We start from the raw sequence: 15,951 nt of genomic DNA on the forward strand, positions 1-15,951 counted from the left end.
AGAAAGCTTAGAGCAGAAATGCATAAGCGCCTGCTTATTTCTCACCAAGTAATTGACATTCATGCTTCCATAGGCCTCATTTTGTTGACTGGAATATTTTCAAGTTCTCACATAGCAACTTCTGCAAGTGCAATTTCAGCAATTCTTTGCTCTGTGCTGCAATTCCTATTTTGAGGAACTGAAGGGAGACTTGCTTCATTGGTAACATGCATTATGAAAGCATTTAATCATTATTTAAATTCAAACAGAAACATTGTCCACATTACATCCAATGTTACAATCAAACCAAATCAAATCAAATCAAATCAGATCAGATCAAATCAATTGGTACAACATCACAGTGTTTCCTGTATTTTCTAAGCTGTCGTTGCAAAGAAATATGCAAGCCCTGTCCTTAAGCATCACTGCCAGAAATAAGCAACAGGACGAGGGGAAGCCATGACCAAACCGAGCGAGGGACTGCTGCTGACCAGGCAATCTCACCCTCTATAAAAGAGGCAGCTCTGCGCTACTGCATTAACTGAAGCTCCATCACAGGTGAGTGTTTTCACTTTGACCTCAGTTTTTACTGTTCTTTATTAGTCAGTGAAGTAAATGTGTTGCTAATTAATTTTGATTATTGTCAAGAATTTAAAATAGTTACCTGGGTGGTAGTCTTGACTAGACATTATTCGAAAACAATTTTCTTGATATACTCCTATCACATTTAAGAAGTATGTTCCTGCAAAAGAAAACGATAGAAAACAAAAAAAACACAATGTTTTAGTGTGCTTGCATCTAATAATCTTTAAACATTTTGCTCTCTTTTCCTTCATCTGTTTTGTAATTGGCTGAATTTGCAAAGAAAACATTTGAAATTACAAAACAAACTGAAGCAATTTTTTGTACTTATGTCTAATCATGGATTTACAGGACCTCCCAAATCCACCAGAGACGCCAACGCTCAGTTATTTTCGGAACTAGCTGTGGTAAAATTTTTCACCATAAAAAACTTTGACTCTCCATAATCACCTGGGTAGAAAAATGTCATGTTGATATGTTAACACTCTTGTGGACTTCATCTTTTCAGTCTCCACTAAAGTGCCACCATGAGCACAGACGCAGAGATGGAACAGTATGGCCCGGCGGCGGTCTACCTCCGGAAGCCAGAGAAGGAGAGGATTGAGGCACAAACCGCTCCTTTTGATGCCAAAACTGCCTATTTTGTGGCTGAGCCTACGGAGATGTACCTCAAGGGTAAACTTGTAAAGAAAGAGGGTGGAAAAGCCACGGTGGAAACCGACTGTGGAAAGGTAAGTGATTCATTATTTTACTTTTTTCAACAAAACTACTCAGTCGATTTCCATCTGACACCTTGTATATACACGAATAGGATAAACATTCATTTAAAACAATATCTTAGAAAAACAATCAGTCAACTATTTCTTTCTCATTGCATTTTAGGCTCAAACTGACACTGTGAACAACAATCTGATCCATGTGATGAACCTTTCTGTTGAAATGATTTCTTAGTTACATAAATTATACTGTATTTGCTGTTCAGTCCATCACAGTAAAAGAGGATGACATCCATCCCAGGAACCCTCCCAAGTATGACAAAATTGAGGACATGGCCATGATGACCCACCTCAATGAGCCTTGTGTGTTGTATAACCTCAAAGAGCGTTATGCATCATGGATGATCTATGTGAGTTTCCAAACTATGCTAATTGAATGTATACGTAAATATGTATAGATTATGTGTATCTACATGGAAATCAAACAAAATCACATTATGTTTATGCTTTTTACTGTTTCAGACCTACTCTGGGTTGTTCTGTGTTGTCGTGAATCCCTATAAGTGGCTTCCCGTGTATGATTCTGTATGTGTAGCAGCATACAGAGGCAAGAAGAGGATTGAGGCTCCACCCCACATCTTCTCCATCTCTGACAATGGCTATCAGTTCATGCTCACTGGTAAGAATAAAATATCGGGTTTAGAATCTAAACACACAGATGTTAAATCTTCTATTGATATTTACAAGAAGGACGAGAAAACTCCTGTCAAGCATTTATGTTTGTGTTTCAGATCGTGAGAACCAGTCTATCCTGATTACGTGAGTATAAAACACACTATCTTTCTATAACTTTATGAACTTAATGATAATTAAGCAAAATCTTGATAATACGTCTTGTGTACCCCAGTGGAGAATCCGGTGCTGGAAAGACTGTCAACACCAAGCGTGTCATCCAGTACTTTGCAACAATTGCAGCTATTGGAGCAAAGAAGGCTGAGCCAACACCTGGCAAAATGCAGGTAAATTGGTTGTGTAAGATGAAAGTGTTTGTCAGAGGAAAGTTACTATGAATGTATAGCTCATGTAATTCTACTCTTGCAGGGCTCTCTTGAGGACCAAATTGTTGCAGCCAACCCTCTGTTGGAGGCCTATGGTAATGCCAAGACTGTGAGGAATGACAACTCCTCTCGTTTTGTAAGTACTGTACTAAATATCTTTAGGCTTTTTTAATTTCTTCATTTAAAAAACTGATGATATTAATGATCTGGTTGTCTAGGGTAAATTTATCAGGATCCACTTTGGCACTTCTGGCAAGCTGGCTTCAGCTGATATTGAAACATGTAAGTTTCAACCATGGTATTCTTTACTATCCATTTAAATTATGATCTAGGCTCTGATGAAGTTAGCAATTTAAATGTCTTCTTCTTAGATCTGCTGGAGAAGTCTCGTGTCACCTTCCAGTTGTCTGCTGAGAGGAGCTACCATATCTTCTACCAGCTGATGACTGGCCACAAGCCTGAACTCTTGGGTATGTTACTCCACCAATTTTAAATAAGTATTTTAAATAATAACAATATCAGTCAATCAGCCATATGTAATTCTAATGTCCTCATCTAGAGGCTCTTCTGATCACCACCAACCCCTATGACTATCCAATGATCAGTCAGGGTGAAATCACTGTGAAAAGCATCAATGACGTGGAGGAGTTCATTGCAACAGATGTAAGACAACAATTTAGTTAAAGAGATAGTATACAGGGGAAGATGTTTAACATACCAATAATTTGCTTAATTTACACTGCAGACTGCCATTGACATCTTGGGCTTCACTGCTGAGGAGAAATTGGGCATCTACAAGCTGACTGGAGCTGTGATGCATCATGGCAACATGAAATTCAAGCAGAAGCAGCGTGAGGAGCAGGCTGAACCAGATGGCACTGAGGGTAATTTCTAAAGTAAAACACTCTTATCATGCAAGATTTCTGGTGTGTAAGATACTACACGAGTCAGTGTGTATTTATAATTCCATGAGGGATGGGTTATGTTTATGACCAAACATGAAAATAAAGTATTCCTTCTTTCATTTGTTATTTTAACTTTTTTTTTTTTTTTCTAAAAAATCAGAGGCTGATAAAATCGCCTACCTCCTGGGCCTGAACTCAGCTGATATGCTGAAAGCTCTGTGCTACCCAAGAGTCAAGGTCGGCAATGAGATGGTGACCAAAGGTCAAACCGTCCCACAGGTAAAAAGACAGAATTTGAGTGTTTGGAAAGGGAAATGTTTACATTTTCAAATAGAAAAATCACTCTAATGAATCCCCACACCATATTTAGGTCAACAATTCTGTCAGCGCTCTGTGCAAATCCATCTATGAGAAAATGTTCTTGTGGATGGTCATCCGTATCAATGAGATGCTGGACACAAAGCAGGCAAGACAGTTCTTCATTGGAGTGTTGGATATCGCTGGATTTGAGATCTTTGATGTAAGTTTTAGAAAATCAACCCTTCTTAGAAATTAATGAGTTCAAACTTATTTCGGCATGAAAATAAATGCTTTTCCATAACTACAGTTCAACAGCTTGGAGCAACTCTGCATCAACTTCACCAATGAGAAACTGCAACAGTTCTTCAACCACCACATGTTTGTCCTGGAGCAAGAAGAGTACAAGAAGGAAGGTATTGTTTGGGAGTTCATTGACTTCGGTATGGACTTGGCTGCCTGCATTGAGCTTATCGAGAAGGTAACATACCGATTTGTTTAATTAGATAGATTTCTTGATTCAAGTACAAATGTTTGCTTCCTCAGGTAATTTTTTTTCTTACCATAAAATGTAAATTCTTCTCAGCCAATGGGCATCTTCTCAATCCTTGAAGAGGAGTGCATGTTCCCCAAGGCCTCTGACACAACTTTCAAGAACAAGCTGCATGATCAGCATCTTGGCAAGACCAAGGCCTTTGAGAAGCCAAAGCCTGGAAAGGGCAAAGCAGAAGCTCACTTCTCCCTGGTTCACTATGCTGGTACAGTGGACTACAACATCACTGGGTGGCTGGACAAGAACAAGGACCCCCTGAATGATTCAGTTGTTCAGCTCTACCAGAAAGCATCCAACAAACTGTTGGCTATGTTGTATGCAGCCATGCCTGGAGCTGATGGTAAGAAATAAAAGTGAGCAGAGTATATAGAAACTCTGTGTATCCAGTAGAAATGTTTTAACGTCCTATTTTCTACTGTTTAAGATAGTGAGCATTGTTGCCATCTTTTTTCATAGCTATTGGCTACTTCCTGAAAATTGAAGTCTAGAACGCTACAGGCAGTGCAGTAACTTTGTAGTAAAAGAACAGGGTGTCTGTTTCAATTGATTAATTTAATTTTGCAGCGTTCTGTTTGAAAATGAATTGAAAAATACACATTCAACATGGAAGAAAACATAAACCACTTACTGCAATGTATTATCATTATTATTATTATTATTCGGTACCTTTAATAACAATGCAATGTTTTACAAAATAGAGGCTGCTGGTGGTGGCAAAAAGGGTGGCAAGAAGAAGGGTGGTTCCTTCCAGACTGTGTCTGCTCTTTTCAGGGTATGTATTGTTTCATATATTTTTGGACAACAATCAACAATATCATCTTAAAATATTGATGAGCTATTATTTTGTGATGCTCATCTACAGGAGAACTTGGGCAAGCTGATGACCAACTTGAGGAGCACTCACCCTCACTTTGTCCGCTGTCTGATTCCCAATGAAACAAAGACCCCAGGTAAGAAGCACATAACCTAGATTTGTGCACTGTGTGTGATATGGTAATGTGAAGAAATGTTTTGATACAATTACTTTGCAATGTGCAGGTCTTATGGAGAACTTCTTGGTCATCCACCAGCTGAGGTGTAATGGTGTGCTGGAGGGCATCAGAATCTGCAGAAAGGGCTTCCCCAGCAGAATCCTCTACGGTGACTTCAAGCAGAGGTGACTGCCGTTTTCATCAAAAGCAAGTCAAGTTGATTTACATAACGGTATTAGGATGATAAACACAAAGAAAAATTGTGAGGAAGATAAAAGTAACAACATAATTTTCTCTTGTAGATACAAAGTATTGAATGCCAGTGTCATCCCTGAGGGACAGTTCATTGATAACAAGAAAGCTTCAGAGAAGCTGCTGGGCTCCATTGATGTGGACCACACTCAGTACAAGTTTGGACACACAAAGGTTCATCCTCAACGACAGTTCTATAAGATTTACTTGTGCGGTTGTTCTGTTGTACCCATATGCACTGAATACTAATGTGCCCCACTTGACAACATAGGTGTTCTTCAAAGCTGGTCTGCTGGGTACCCTGGAGGAGATGAGAGATGAGAAACTGGCTGAGCTGGTGACCATGACTCAGGCTCTCTGCAGAGGATATGTCATGAGGAAGGAGTTTGTTAAGATGATGGAGAGGAGGTAGAATTATTTTACTATACCCTAAACTGTATTGTCCAATTATGTGGTTTATATATATGTTTTTAATTGTTAGAATTAGACGTTCTATTGAATAATGTTTCAGAAGAAATGACACTGTCTTCATGTATTTTACTTTCCAGGGAAGCTATCTACTCCATCCAGTACAATGTCCGTTCATTCATGAATGTTAAAAACTGGCCGTGGATGAATCTCTACTTCAAGATCAAGCCTCTCCTGAAGAGTGCTGAGACTGAGAAGGAGCTGCAGCAGATGAAGGAGAACTATGATAAGATGCAATCAGACCTGGCTACTGCCCTTGCCAAGAAGAAGGAACTGGAGGAGAAGATGGTTTCCCTGCTACAGGAGAAGAATGATCTGCAACTCCAAGTGGCTGCAGTGAGTAGGAAACAAAAGAAAGAAAAGGAAGTGTAAATCTATTACATATATACTTCATTAATGGAATACTTCTGCTTACATTTTAAGATATCTATGTGAGGATATAAGAAGCCAACACCTTTACTTTCTCTGAAACTGGTGATTGTAAAAACCAAACAAACTTTCTGTATTTCCATTATATACAATAGGAAGTTGAGAATCTCTCTGATGCTGAGGAAAGATGTGAAGGGCTCATTAAGAGCAAGATCCAACTCGAGGCCAAACTCAAAGAGACAACCGAGAGACTGGAGGATGAAGAGGAAATCAATGCTGAGCTGACTGCCAAGAAGAGGAAGCTGGAGGATGAATGCTCTGAACTGAAGAAAGACATTGATGACTTGGAGCTCACTTTGGCTAAAGTGGAGAAAGAGAAACATGCCACAGAAAACAAGGTTTGGATTACTTTAAACCCACATTAATTTAAACACAGACCATATCAATATAATGTGGTGGAAATAATGCACCGATCATCATTTTAGGTGAAAAACCTGACAGAGGAGATGGCATCTCAAGATGAGGCTATTGCCAAGTTAACCAAGGAGAAGAAAGCCCTCCAAGAGAGCCACCAGCAAACACTTGATGATCTCCAAGCAGAGGAAGACAAAGTCAACACTCTGACCAAAGCCAAGACAAAGCTGGAACAGCAAGTGGACGATGTAAGAAAAAAATTGTTTCATTAGTCTGTTTCTATTGTCAAATAGCAAGTGTTTTAATCAACATTCCATAATACAAATTCAAAATACTATATGTTGTAAATCATATTTCTTATTATTGACACACTGTTGTTTGAATACCTCAAATAATGTATCATTAACTGTCATGTGATAGCTCGAGGGGTCACTGGAGCAAGAGAAGAAGCTCCGCATGGACCTTGAGAGAGCCAAGAGGAAGCTTGAAGGAGATCTGAAACTAGCCCAGGAATCCATCATGGATCTGGAGAATGACAAACAGCAATCTGATGAGAAAATCAAGAAGTAAGGTTTTTGACATAGGTTACTCATCTTCTTTTCAGCATCTCAAACATAACTTTCCAACAACAGTACAAACTGTGACAGTGAAAGTTTTCTTTTTATCCTCATCAAGGAAAGACTTTGAAATCAGCCAGCTCCTCAGCAAGATCGAGGATGAACAGTCTCTCGGTGCTCAGCTTCAGAAGAAGATCAAGGAGCTCCAGGTGACATATCCAACATACAGTACATACACTGTTAAACGTTTGCAAGTCAGACTAAATAACAAAACACTTCATATTCAAGTTAATAAACCTTCTTTCATCAACTCTAGGCTCGTATTGAGGAGCTGGAGGAAGAGATTGAGGCTGAGAGGGCTGCTCGGGCTAAGGTTGAGAAGCAGAGAGCTGACCTCTCCAGGGAGCTTGAGGAGATCAGTGAGAGGCTCGAGGAGGCTGGTGGAGCAACAGCTGCTCAGATTGAGATGAACAAGAAGCGTGAAGCTGAGTTCCAGAAGTTGCGCCGGGATCTTGAAGAGTCAACCCTGCAGCATGAAGCCACTGCATCAGCTCTCCGCAAGAAGCAGGCAGACAGTGTTGCAGAGCTGGGAGAGCAGATCGACAACCTCCAGCGTGTCAAGCAGAAGCTGGAGAAGGAGAAGAGCGAGTACAAGATGGAGATTGATGACCTCTCCAGCAACATGGAGGCTGTTGCTAAAGCTAAGGTGAGTGGTTTGTTTAAAGATGAGATATTTGCCTTTCGTTACGTTCAGAAACATGATCTCTAACCAATGAATATGGCAGTAGCATTTAGAAAAAATAATTCAATGTACATTATGTTTTGTTGCTGATAGGGCAACTTGGAAAAGATGTGCAGAACTCTTGAGGACCAGTTGAGTGAGCTCAAAGCCAAAAATGATGAGAATGTTCGCCAGCTGAACGATGTTAATGGACAAAAGGCAAGACTGCAGACAGAGAATGGTGAGCGTCATGGAACAAAAATTATCGATGGAAGTTATTAATGATAATTTGAATAGTAAAAAACTGGATTTACACAATGTCATTCAGGTGAGTTCTCCCGCCAGCTTGAAGAGAAGGAAGCTCTTGTTTCCCAGCTGACCAGAGGAAAACAGGCCTTCACTCAGCAGATTGAGGAGCTTAAGAGACACGTTGAGGAGGAAGTCAAGGTAAACAAGTTTACATGCCTTGTTATTAGATTTTAACAGAGGGTATATTCTCTTTTTCAAATGTAGTCAAAATATGTACCATAACACAATAATACGATCTAAAAAATCAAAGCTTTGACAGATATTGAAAAGAAACATCAACATTACATGATGCTGAGTAGCAAATATGATAGATACGTAAGTAGTCTTGAGGATTCAAAACTAAATGGCCACATCAAATTTCATAGGTATGATACTAATGTGTTGTCATGTTCAACAGGCCAAGAATGCCCTGGCCCATGCAGTTCAGTCAGCCCGCCATGACTGTGATCTGCTCAGAGAGCAGTTTGAGGAGGAGCAGGAGGCCAAAGCTGAGCTACAGAGAGGAATGTCCAAGGCTAACAGTGAGGTGGCTCAGTGGAGAACCAAATATGAGACTGATGCTATCCAGCGCACTGAGGAGCTGGAGGAGGCCAAGTATATAATCCCTTTCTACTTTTTCAAAGATAAATCTGTTTTGGCTATCTTTGTTCACTTGAACAAAAATAATTCCTCATCACTACAGGAAAAAGCTGGCCCAGCGCTTGCAGGATGCTGAGGAATCCATTGAGGCTGTGAACTCCAAGTGCGCCTCTCTGGAGAAGACCAAGCAGAGGCTGCAGGGTGAGGTGGAGGACCTCATGATTGATGTTGAGAGAGCCAATTCTCTGGCTGCCAACCTTGACAAGAAGCAGAGGAACTTTGATAAGGTAAATGGTTAAACTAGTAATCAACATTAGTTTTGTAGCAAGAAACAAGTACCTTAATTAATGAATAGTCATTGAATTTATATATTTTGACCTATACAATTCCAGGTCCTTGCAGAATGGAAACAGAAGTATGAGGAGGGCCAGGCAGAGCTGGAGGGAGCTCAGAAGGAGGCTCGTTCTCTCAGCACTGAACTGTTCAAGATGAAGAACTCTTATGAGGAGGCTCTGGATCATCTGGAGACCATGAAGAGAGAGAACAAGAACCTGCAGCGTATGCCAATCTTACTGTATTCAATGTAACGATCATATCCATTGTAAAGGTTCTTCTTTAACCTATACTAGTGTAGTCTATGAGCATTATTTGGTTGTAAAAGCCACAATGACACATATTTCCAGATGTAATCTGCATATATAGTTCTAACTATATTTGACTTCGGTAACTCTACAGAGGAGATCTCAGACCTGACTGAACAGATTGGTGAGACTGGAAAGAGTATCCATGAGTTGGAGAAAGCCAAGAAGACTGTAGAGACTGAGAAGTCTGAAATTCAGTCAGCACTGGAGGAAGCTGAGGTAAAATCTTGATGACATTATTGAAACACTATGATAAAATACATTGTTAAAATTTGACCATGTATTCATTTTAAATGTATTACTGCCAAAAAAAAACTTTTGTTGTGTTTGTGACTTTTTAAGGGCACACTGGAGCATGAGGAGGCCAAAATTCTCCGTGTTCAGCTTGAGCTCAACCAGATCAAAGGTGAGGTTGACAGGAAGCTGGCAGAGAAGGATGAGGAGATGGAGCAGATCAAAAGGAACAGCCAGAGGGTGATTGACTCCATGCAGAGCACTCTTGATTCTGAGGTCAGGAGTAGGAATGATGCCCTGAGAGTTAAGAAGAAGATGGAGGGAGACCTGAATGAGATGGAGATTCAGCTGAGCCATGCCAACAGGCAGGCTGCTGAGTCCCAGAAACAACTGAGGAATGTCCAGGGACAGCTCAAGGTAAGATTTGTTTCATAAATAAATGTATTTTTTTCTTTTAAATATAGGGAAATTACATACATGTTTTTCTCTGTGCAATGTCAGGATGCCCAACTGCACCTTGATGATGCTGTCAGAGGACAGGAAGACATGAAGGAGCAGGTTGCCATGGTGGAGCGCAGAAATGGCCTGATGGTGGCTGAGATCGAGGAGCTGAGAGCCGCTCTGGACCAGACAGAGAGAGGACGCAAAGTGGCTGAGCAGGAGTTGGTTGATGCTAGTGAGCGTGTTGGACTGCTTCACTCTCAGGTGTGTTTTCATTAAGTCACAAGAATTATATCTGATCAAATATGTGAGACACATACCAATAAAAACTGTCTAATCTTGGTCAATATTCAGAACACCAGTCTTATGAACACCAAGAAGAAGCTGGAGTCTGACCTCGTCCAGGTTCAAGGTGAAGTGGATGATGCTGTTCAGGAATCAAGAAATGCTGAGGAGAAAGCCAAGAAGGCTATTACTGATGTGAGTTAAAACCTTCAAGAACTGGTCTGCTAGTACATGTTCAATAAATGGTGATTTTTTTTTTGTCTGTACAAACTGCAATTAGAGACTTTTTATCATTTCAGGCTGCCATGATGGCTGAGGAGCTGAAGAAGGAGCAGGACACCAGTGCTCACCTGGAGAGGATGAAGAAGAACCTGGAGGTCACAGTGAAGGACCTCCAGCACCGTCTGGATGAGGCTGAGAACCTCGCCATGAAGGGTGGCAAGAAGCAGCTCCAGAAACTGGAGTCCAGGGTATGAACTGTTTATGCTTTGCATGCTCATGATATTTGAGTTTTATGTAAATTGCACTGTTAATGCATATGATAATAAATTCAGCTTGTGGGTGCAGTCAAGCTAAAATCGTGTGAATTATTTATCATCACATTACAGGTACGTGAGCTGGAGAGTGAAGTTGAGGGTGAACAGAGGCGTGGAGCTGATGCTGTAAAAGGAGTCCGCAAATATGAGAGGAGAGTGAAGGAGCTGACATACCAGGTAATTCATTTTATACCAAAAAAAACCAGTGTTATGTAAGTCTCTGTTCTTTCAGTAACAAACCTTTACCTGCACAGACTGAGGAGGACAAGAAGAATGTGAACAGACTTCAGGATCTGGTGGACAAGCTGCAGCTTAAAGTGAAGGCTTACAAGAGACAGGCTGAGGAGGCTGTAAGTCAAATGTTATATGTGCTTACATATGAGACGGTACCTAGAGTAAATAAATACATGTATATATACTAAAATGAAAATGGAAAATTGGAAAATACAACATACTCTTACTCCAATGCCTTCACAGGAGGAGCAGGCCAACACCCACATGTCCAGGCTCAGGAAGGTTCAGCATGAGTTTGAGGAAGCTCAGGAGCGCGCTGACATCGCCGAGTCCCAGGTCAACAAGCTGAGAGCCAAGAGCCGTGATGCTGGAAAGGTAACCATTCTGTGGTCATATTTTACAGAAAACTATGTGGGCACTTTAAAATGTATCTTTAATACCTTTATTTAATTACTTGCATAGATGGTGTTCACACATCCAATTTGATAACTTTAATGACCGCATTTGATAGATATCTTAAATGTTTGTCATACATGCTTTCTGATTTTATTTTTCTTCCTCCTTTCTAGTCTGACAGTGCTGAATGAGACAACCTTTTTGAGCCTTTCGACAGAGGGTGCATAAAATATGAACTAACTGTTGAATTGTCTTCATGAAATGTCAATAAACTTTATCCTGAGGATTTCATATTTACCCTGTTGTATTTACTCTTTATCTTAGGCAGTCTTCAACACTGTAGTTGGTTAAAGTTTCATCAGTTTACTTGGCTGGAATGTGTGTCGTTGTACGGCAGTTGGCTGCTTGGTTAACTGAGTGTGAAGCTATGCAGTTCAACATTAACATTTTCTTTGCCTCAAAATAATAATGATTCATACCCACAGGGCAAGGTCCAGTCAAGTCTTGAGAGCACTATTGCATAGTGTTCTCCAAAGGTGCTTTTATAGCATCATCATTGAGACTTAAAACACCATTTTGTGACACTTTCACATTTTACTGGGAAAAATAAAGCATCCAAAACAAAATATAGGCATCAGGATCACAATTATTTCTTATTCTTAGGTAGATAATAAGTATCGTCTAGACTTATCCCTAAACCATTAACAAAATATGTTCCGTATTATAAATTACATGAAATTAAATATTTTATTGACAGACAGTGAATGCCTTTAATAAATCTCAGACCTTGAATATCATCATATTGGGCAAAACAGAACAGAACTGCAAATAAATCAAGACTGTATTTGCTTGAAACTGAGTTAGAGTAATCAACATGCTGAAGATGGTCCGATCACCTGACCTTGACCACTAAGTTGCCATAAATGTCAGATCATCAAATCAATGAATCACATAGAGCAGTAAAATATTGAAAGACTGAGTTTTATTTCAAAGCTTGACTGGGTAAATCCAACAATGACTTCAATAACAACACCACATGCCTCACTGTATCTTCCCCATAGCTTTATTCACCCACAGATCTGATGTCCTCTTGGTGCTTAATAAAGGAAAACTGACAAAATCAAATGAAAAGCTGCTATTTAGCATAGTTGAAGTGAGGAGCTAACTAAAGACTGTTACAGATCTAAGACTGTAAGAATCCTTACAATTTTAACTTTTTATATATGTATCCATGTATGCTACCTTAAATCTAAATCATTGATACAACATACCATAGTGAAATTTAGGATTCTAAATACATGTGCAACTGTAGAAGTGTGACAAAGAAAATATTTGATTTAGCTTATATATTTATTTAGAAAATCTGAATGTATAAGGTGATGATGTTCTAATATTTTTATGAAAATACTGAGTTCTCAATGCAGCTTGGCATTTTCCATTTGCACAACAGACATCATTGAAACTGGTTTGACCATTCTTCTCTGTCTTAGCTTAGCTTAGCATGCCATACGACATCTCAATTGAACTGAAGCCTTTTTACAGCTGTCAGCATGTGAATTGGAGAAACTATTGAACTAACTGTTCAATAGTTAGTACAACAATTGGAAAAACTATTGTTAACACAGTAAGAAATGAAGTAAAAACAACTGTGCATATATTAAGCAAAGGCACACTTACTGTACAAGCAAGAAATCCTTCACACACACACATACACAAAAAAAAACAAAAAAAAAACAAAACATGATTTTGCAAAAAAAATAAATGTTATCTGGAGGTCTCTGCATTTACAAATGAACCCTTCATATACTCTCTGGAAGTCTCTGTCATTCTGTTACTGTTGGCAGAGACTGAAATATGAGGCCAGACCTTCAGATGCCTTTCTATTTTTGCTCATGCTGTAGGCCTACAACCTTACCCTAATTGTAAATGTAGAGAGTCATCAAATAAATAACACAGGCCTCTTTCAAAATCTGATATCTTCCTCACAGCACAGCAGACATATATGTATGGTAAACATAGAGATTCAGAAGTTGACATTTCTTATATCAAAGCCAGGATTTGAAACACAACAACATAAATATGTTTCACTAAAATCAACAACACTGTTTTCACTTCTGCACAATGAGCTAAGAGAAGTCAAAACAACCTTAACCCCTCTGCTTTGTCACATTTTTCAGTTTTTAAACACTTTAACCATTACAGCTTTGGCAACATATTTATGCTGCCCATCCAAAATACAGTGATTCAGAAAATGTGACATATTTGGAATTTCATTTAAGCTTCCTCTGAGTCGATTGTGTGGAAAACAAAGTACAGTCGACAATATCAGAGAAAATAAAAATAAGCCTTGAGAGACTCAAATTTCAAGGGACCATAAACAGCTCCTGTGTTAGTTTTGCATTAGCCATGACTAATATTTACCAAGTCTCAGAAATTGATCAAATGGCTCTAACCCGCAAAATGTACTTCATTCCTGATATCTGAGCTCCAAGTGCCTTTTGAGCGATCCCCACTATGAAACTATCCTGCCATTAAAGCTTTCACTTGGCACCCATATTTATCTGGCTGAGTCATACAAATACTTAGTATTTTGGCTCGACAGCAGACTATTGGAACACACTCATATTTAAATGGAACCTTTATTTTGATCTCAGCTACAGTACACATCTGTAAAGCTCCGTGACTGTATCTTGCACAGTTGTGACGTTTTCACAGCAACAGGATCTGTCCACAGATTTAAAGTACATATGTTTGGCAATGTCAAAGCCACCTCAATGTTGTCTTCAGGACCACATTTTGCCAGGATCATACACCAGCTGTTTTTTCATTCATTCTTTTGTAGATGTATTCAGCCTGTCTTCATTGTTGTATTATGCTATGCCAAAATTGTAGTGATCAAATACATCTATGCTTCTGGTTTGCACTTGCATTCATGCTTTGGGGGGAAAAAGACCGTCTTGCATCTTCCCTGCACATGTCACAGTCGAGCAGCTCAGTCATTTTCCTGTTTTGGTTGTGACTCCTGCTTAAAAGCTATGTGTCAGCTCAGCACTTCATCAAGTCTACCCATCCTCAGACATTAACAATAAACAAACATGATATATTGTACCTGACAAATCCCTGGCAGTGGCCTCACCTTTCCTACACAAACATTATTATCTTACTTACAATATATTTGAGAAATGAACAGATTATATGAGAAGATGAATCTCTTTAAACTTTTAATATGGTGTTAACAACATATCTAAATGTGCCCTATAAATATATCCTTCCATCTATGCCAAATACGAATCACTGCTCCCGCCCTTAGCTGGATTTATTTTTGACCATGCTAATACCTCGTGATGCTGGTAAGATTGCAATTTATGAGCCAAGTCTGTATAAAACTTGGATATGAAAGTTGATCCTGGATGTGATTCAAGACTTTGCTTTCATTAAATAACTTGTCAGTCAGTCAGTCAGTAAATCAAACCTTTCCACTCTTAAACTGTGTAATTTTCATTCCTCCAAAATATTAGTGGTATTTGTGAGTAAGTATTTCGGGTGTTAAATTATCTGAGTTGGCAATCCGTCTTAGAGTCCATTCCCAGGAGATATATAACACTAGCTCAGCGTTGATGGAAAGTCCATCAGCCTGTATTTTGCATGTCCTGTAACTATACACCAGACATCTTAACACTATTCCAAATTTGAAAACCCATAACTGACTGTGATATTAAAATTAACAGGACAGAGATGCCTAAGATAATCTGTATCAATTAAAAATTATTTCATTTAAAGTAATACATAAATATAAATACATGCTGGATGATTTTAACTAAATCTAGATTTTCTAATACCCCACACAGTGCACTTAACCACTGGGAATACTGTGGATATGACTGGTGTCTAATATCTAATATTGTAGTTAATTGTTACTTACATTACCTTTTAACAATAGTATTCATTGAGGATTGTGTTAGAGGTATTTATATTGTGTTGGAAAATACAGGAATCAGAGTTATATGTCAACAATGAAGATATAAGTGGAATTTTAAAAATGAAGTAATTTATTTGCAAGTCTAATTTTTACATGTAAATTTTGGTACACATAAACAGACTGTTCAATTCTATAGCTATATATCTGGTGTTATTCTGTATTAGTTAAACTAAAATATACAACTAAAAGGATACTTACATTTCCAATATGTCATTGTTAAATGGTAAATATATGTAAAAAAAAAAAAAAAATGCTTTGCATTTATTCCACTTATGCATTTATATGGACAGAACATATCACTATCAAGCAACGAGGTGTCAAGCATGCCTGACCATATTGAGTAGGGTACATGTGCTGAGGAGGCAGACTCGTTGTATATAAAACAAGCAGGTCTTAAGATCTGCTCCAACTGATTGCCATCCAAGACAGGTGAGTGCACACAACTGCTGTCTCTGTTATTTACATACTGATTTCT

General features: G+C 38.9%; 1 protein-coding gene across 1 annotated transcript; it reads left to right on the forward strand.

The window, feature by feature from the left end:
* Positions 1–1,088: 1,088 nt before the first annotated feature.
* On the forward strand, positions 1,089–11,688 carry LOC115575703 (myosin heavy chain, fast skeletal muscle-like). The gene is made up of 39 exons (XM_030407940.1): positions 1,089–1,292; positions 1,544–1,687; positions 1,800–1,956; positions 2,069–2,096; positions 2,185–2,296; positions 2,379–2,471; positions 2,554–2,617; positions 2,707–2,805; positions 2,895–2,998; positions 3,081–3,219; positions 3,401–3,519; positions 3,611–3,760; positions 3,848–4,018; positions 4,124–4,430; positions 4,789–4,862; positions 4,953–5,040; positions 5,129–5,246; positions 5,364–5,487; positions 5,585–5,721; positions 5,862–6,117; positions 6,306–6,548; positions 6,636–6,812; positions 6,985–7,130; positions 7,240–7,330; positions 7,438–7,827; positions 7,957–8,083; positions 8,171–8,289; positions 8,549–8,745; positions 8,834–9,017; positions 9,123–9,288; positions 9,466–9,590; positions 9,714–10,022; positions 10,107–10,310; positions 10,401–10,526; positions 10,631–10,801; positions 10,940–11,044; positions 11,122–11,217; positions 11,345–11,476; positions 11,671–11,688. The coding sequence occupies exons 1-39, from the start codon at positions 1,089–1,091 to the stop codon at positions 11,686–11,688; spliced, it is 5,814 nt and encodes a 1,937-aa protein (XP_030263800.1).
* Positions 11,689–15,951: the final 4,263 nt, after the last annotated feature.

Source organism: Sparus aurata, chromosome 23, assembly GCF_900880675.1.
Source record: "Sparus aurata chromosome 23, fSpaAur1.1, whole genome shotgun sequence".
NCBI classification, from domain to species: Eukaryota; Metazoa; Chordata; class Actinopteri; order Spariformes; family Sparidae; genus Sparus; species Sparus aurata.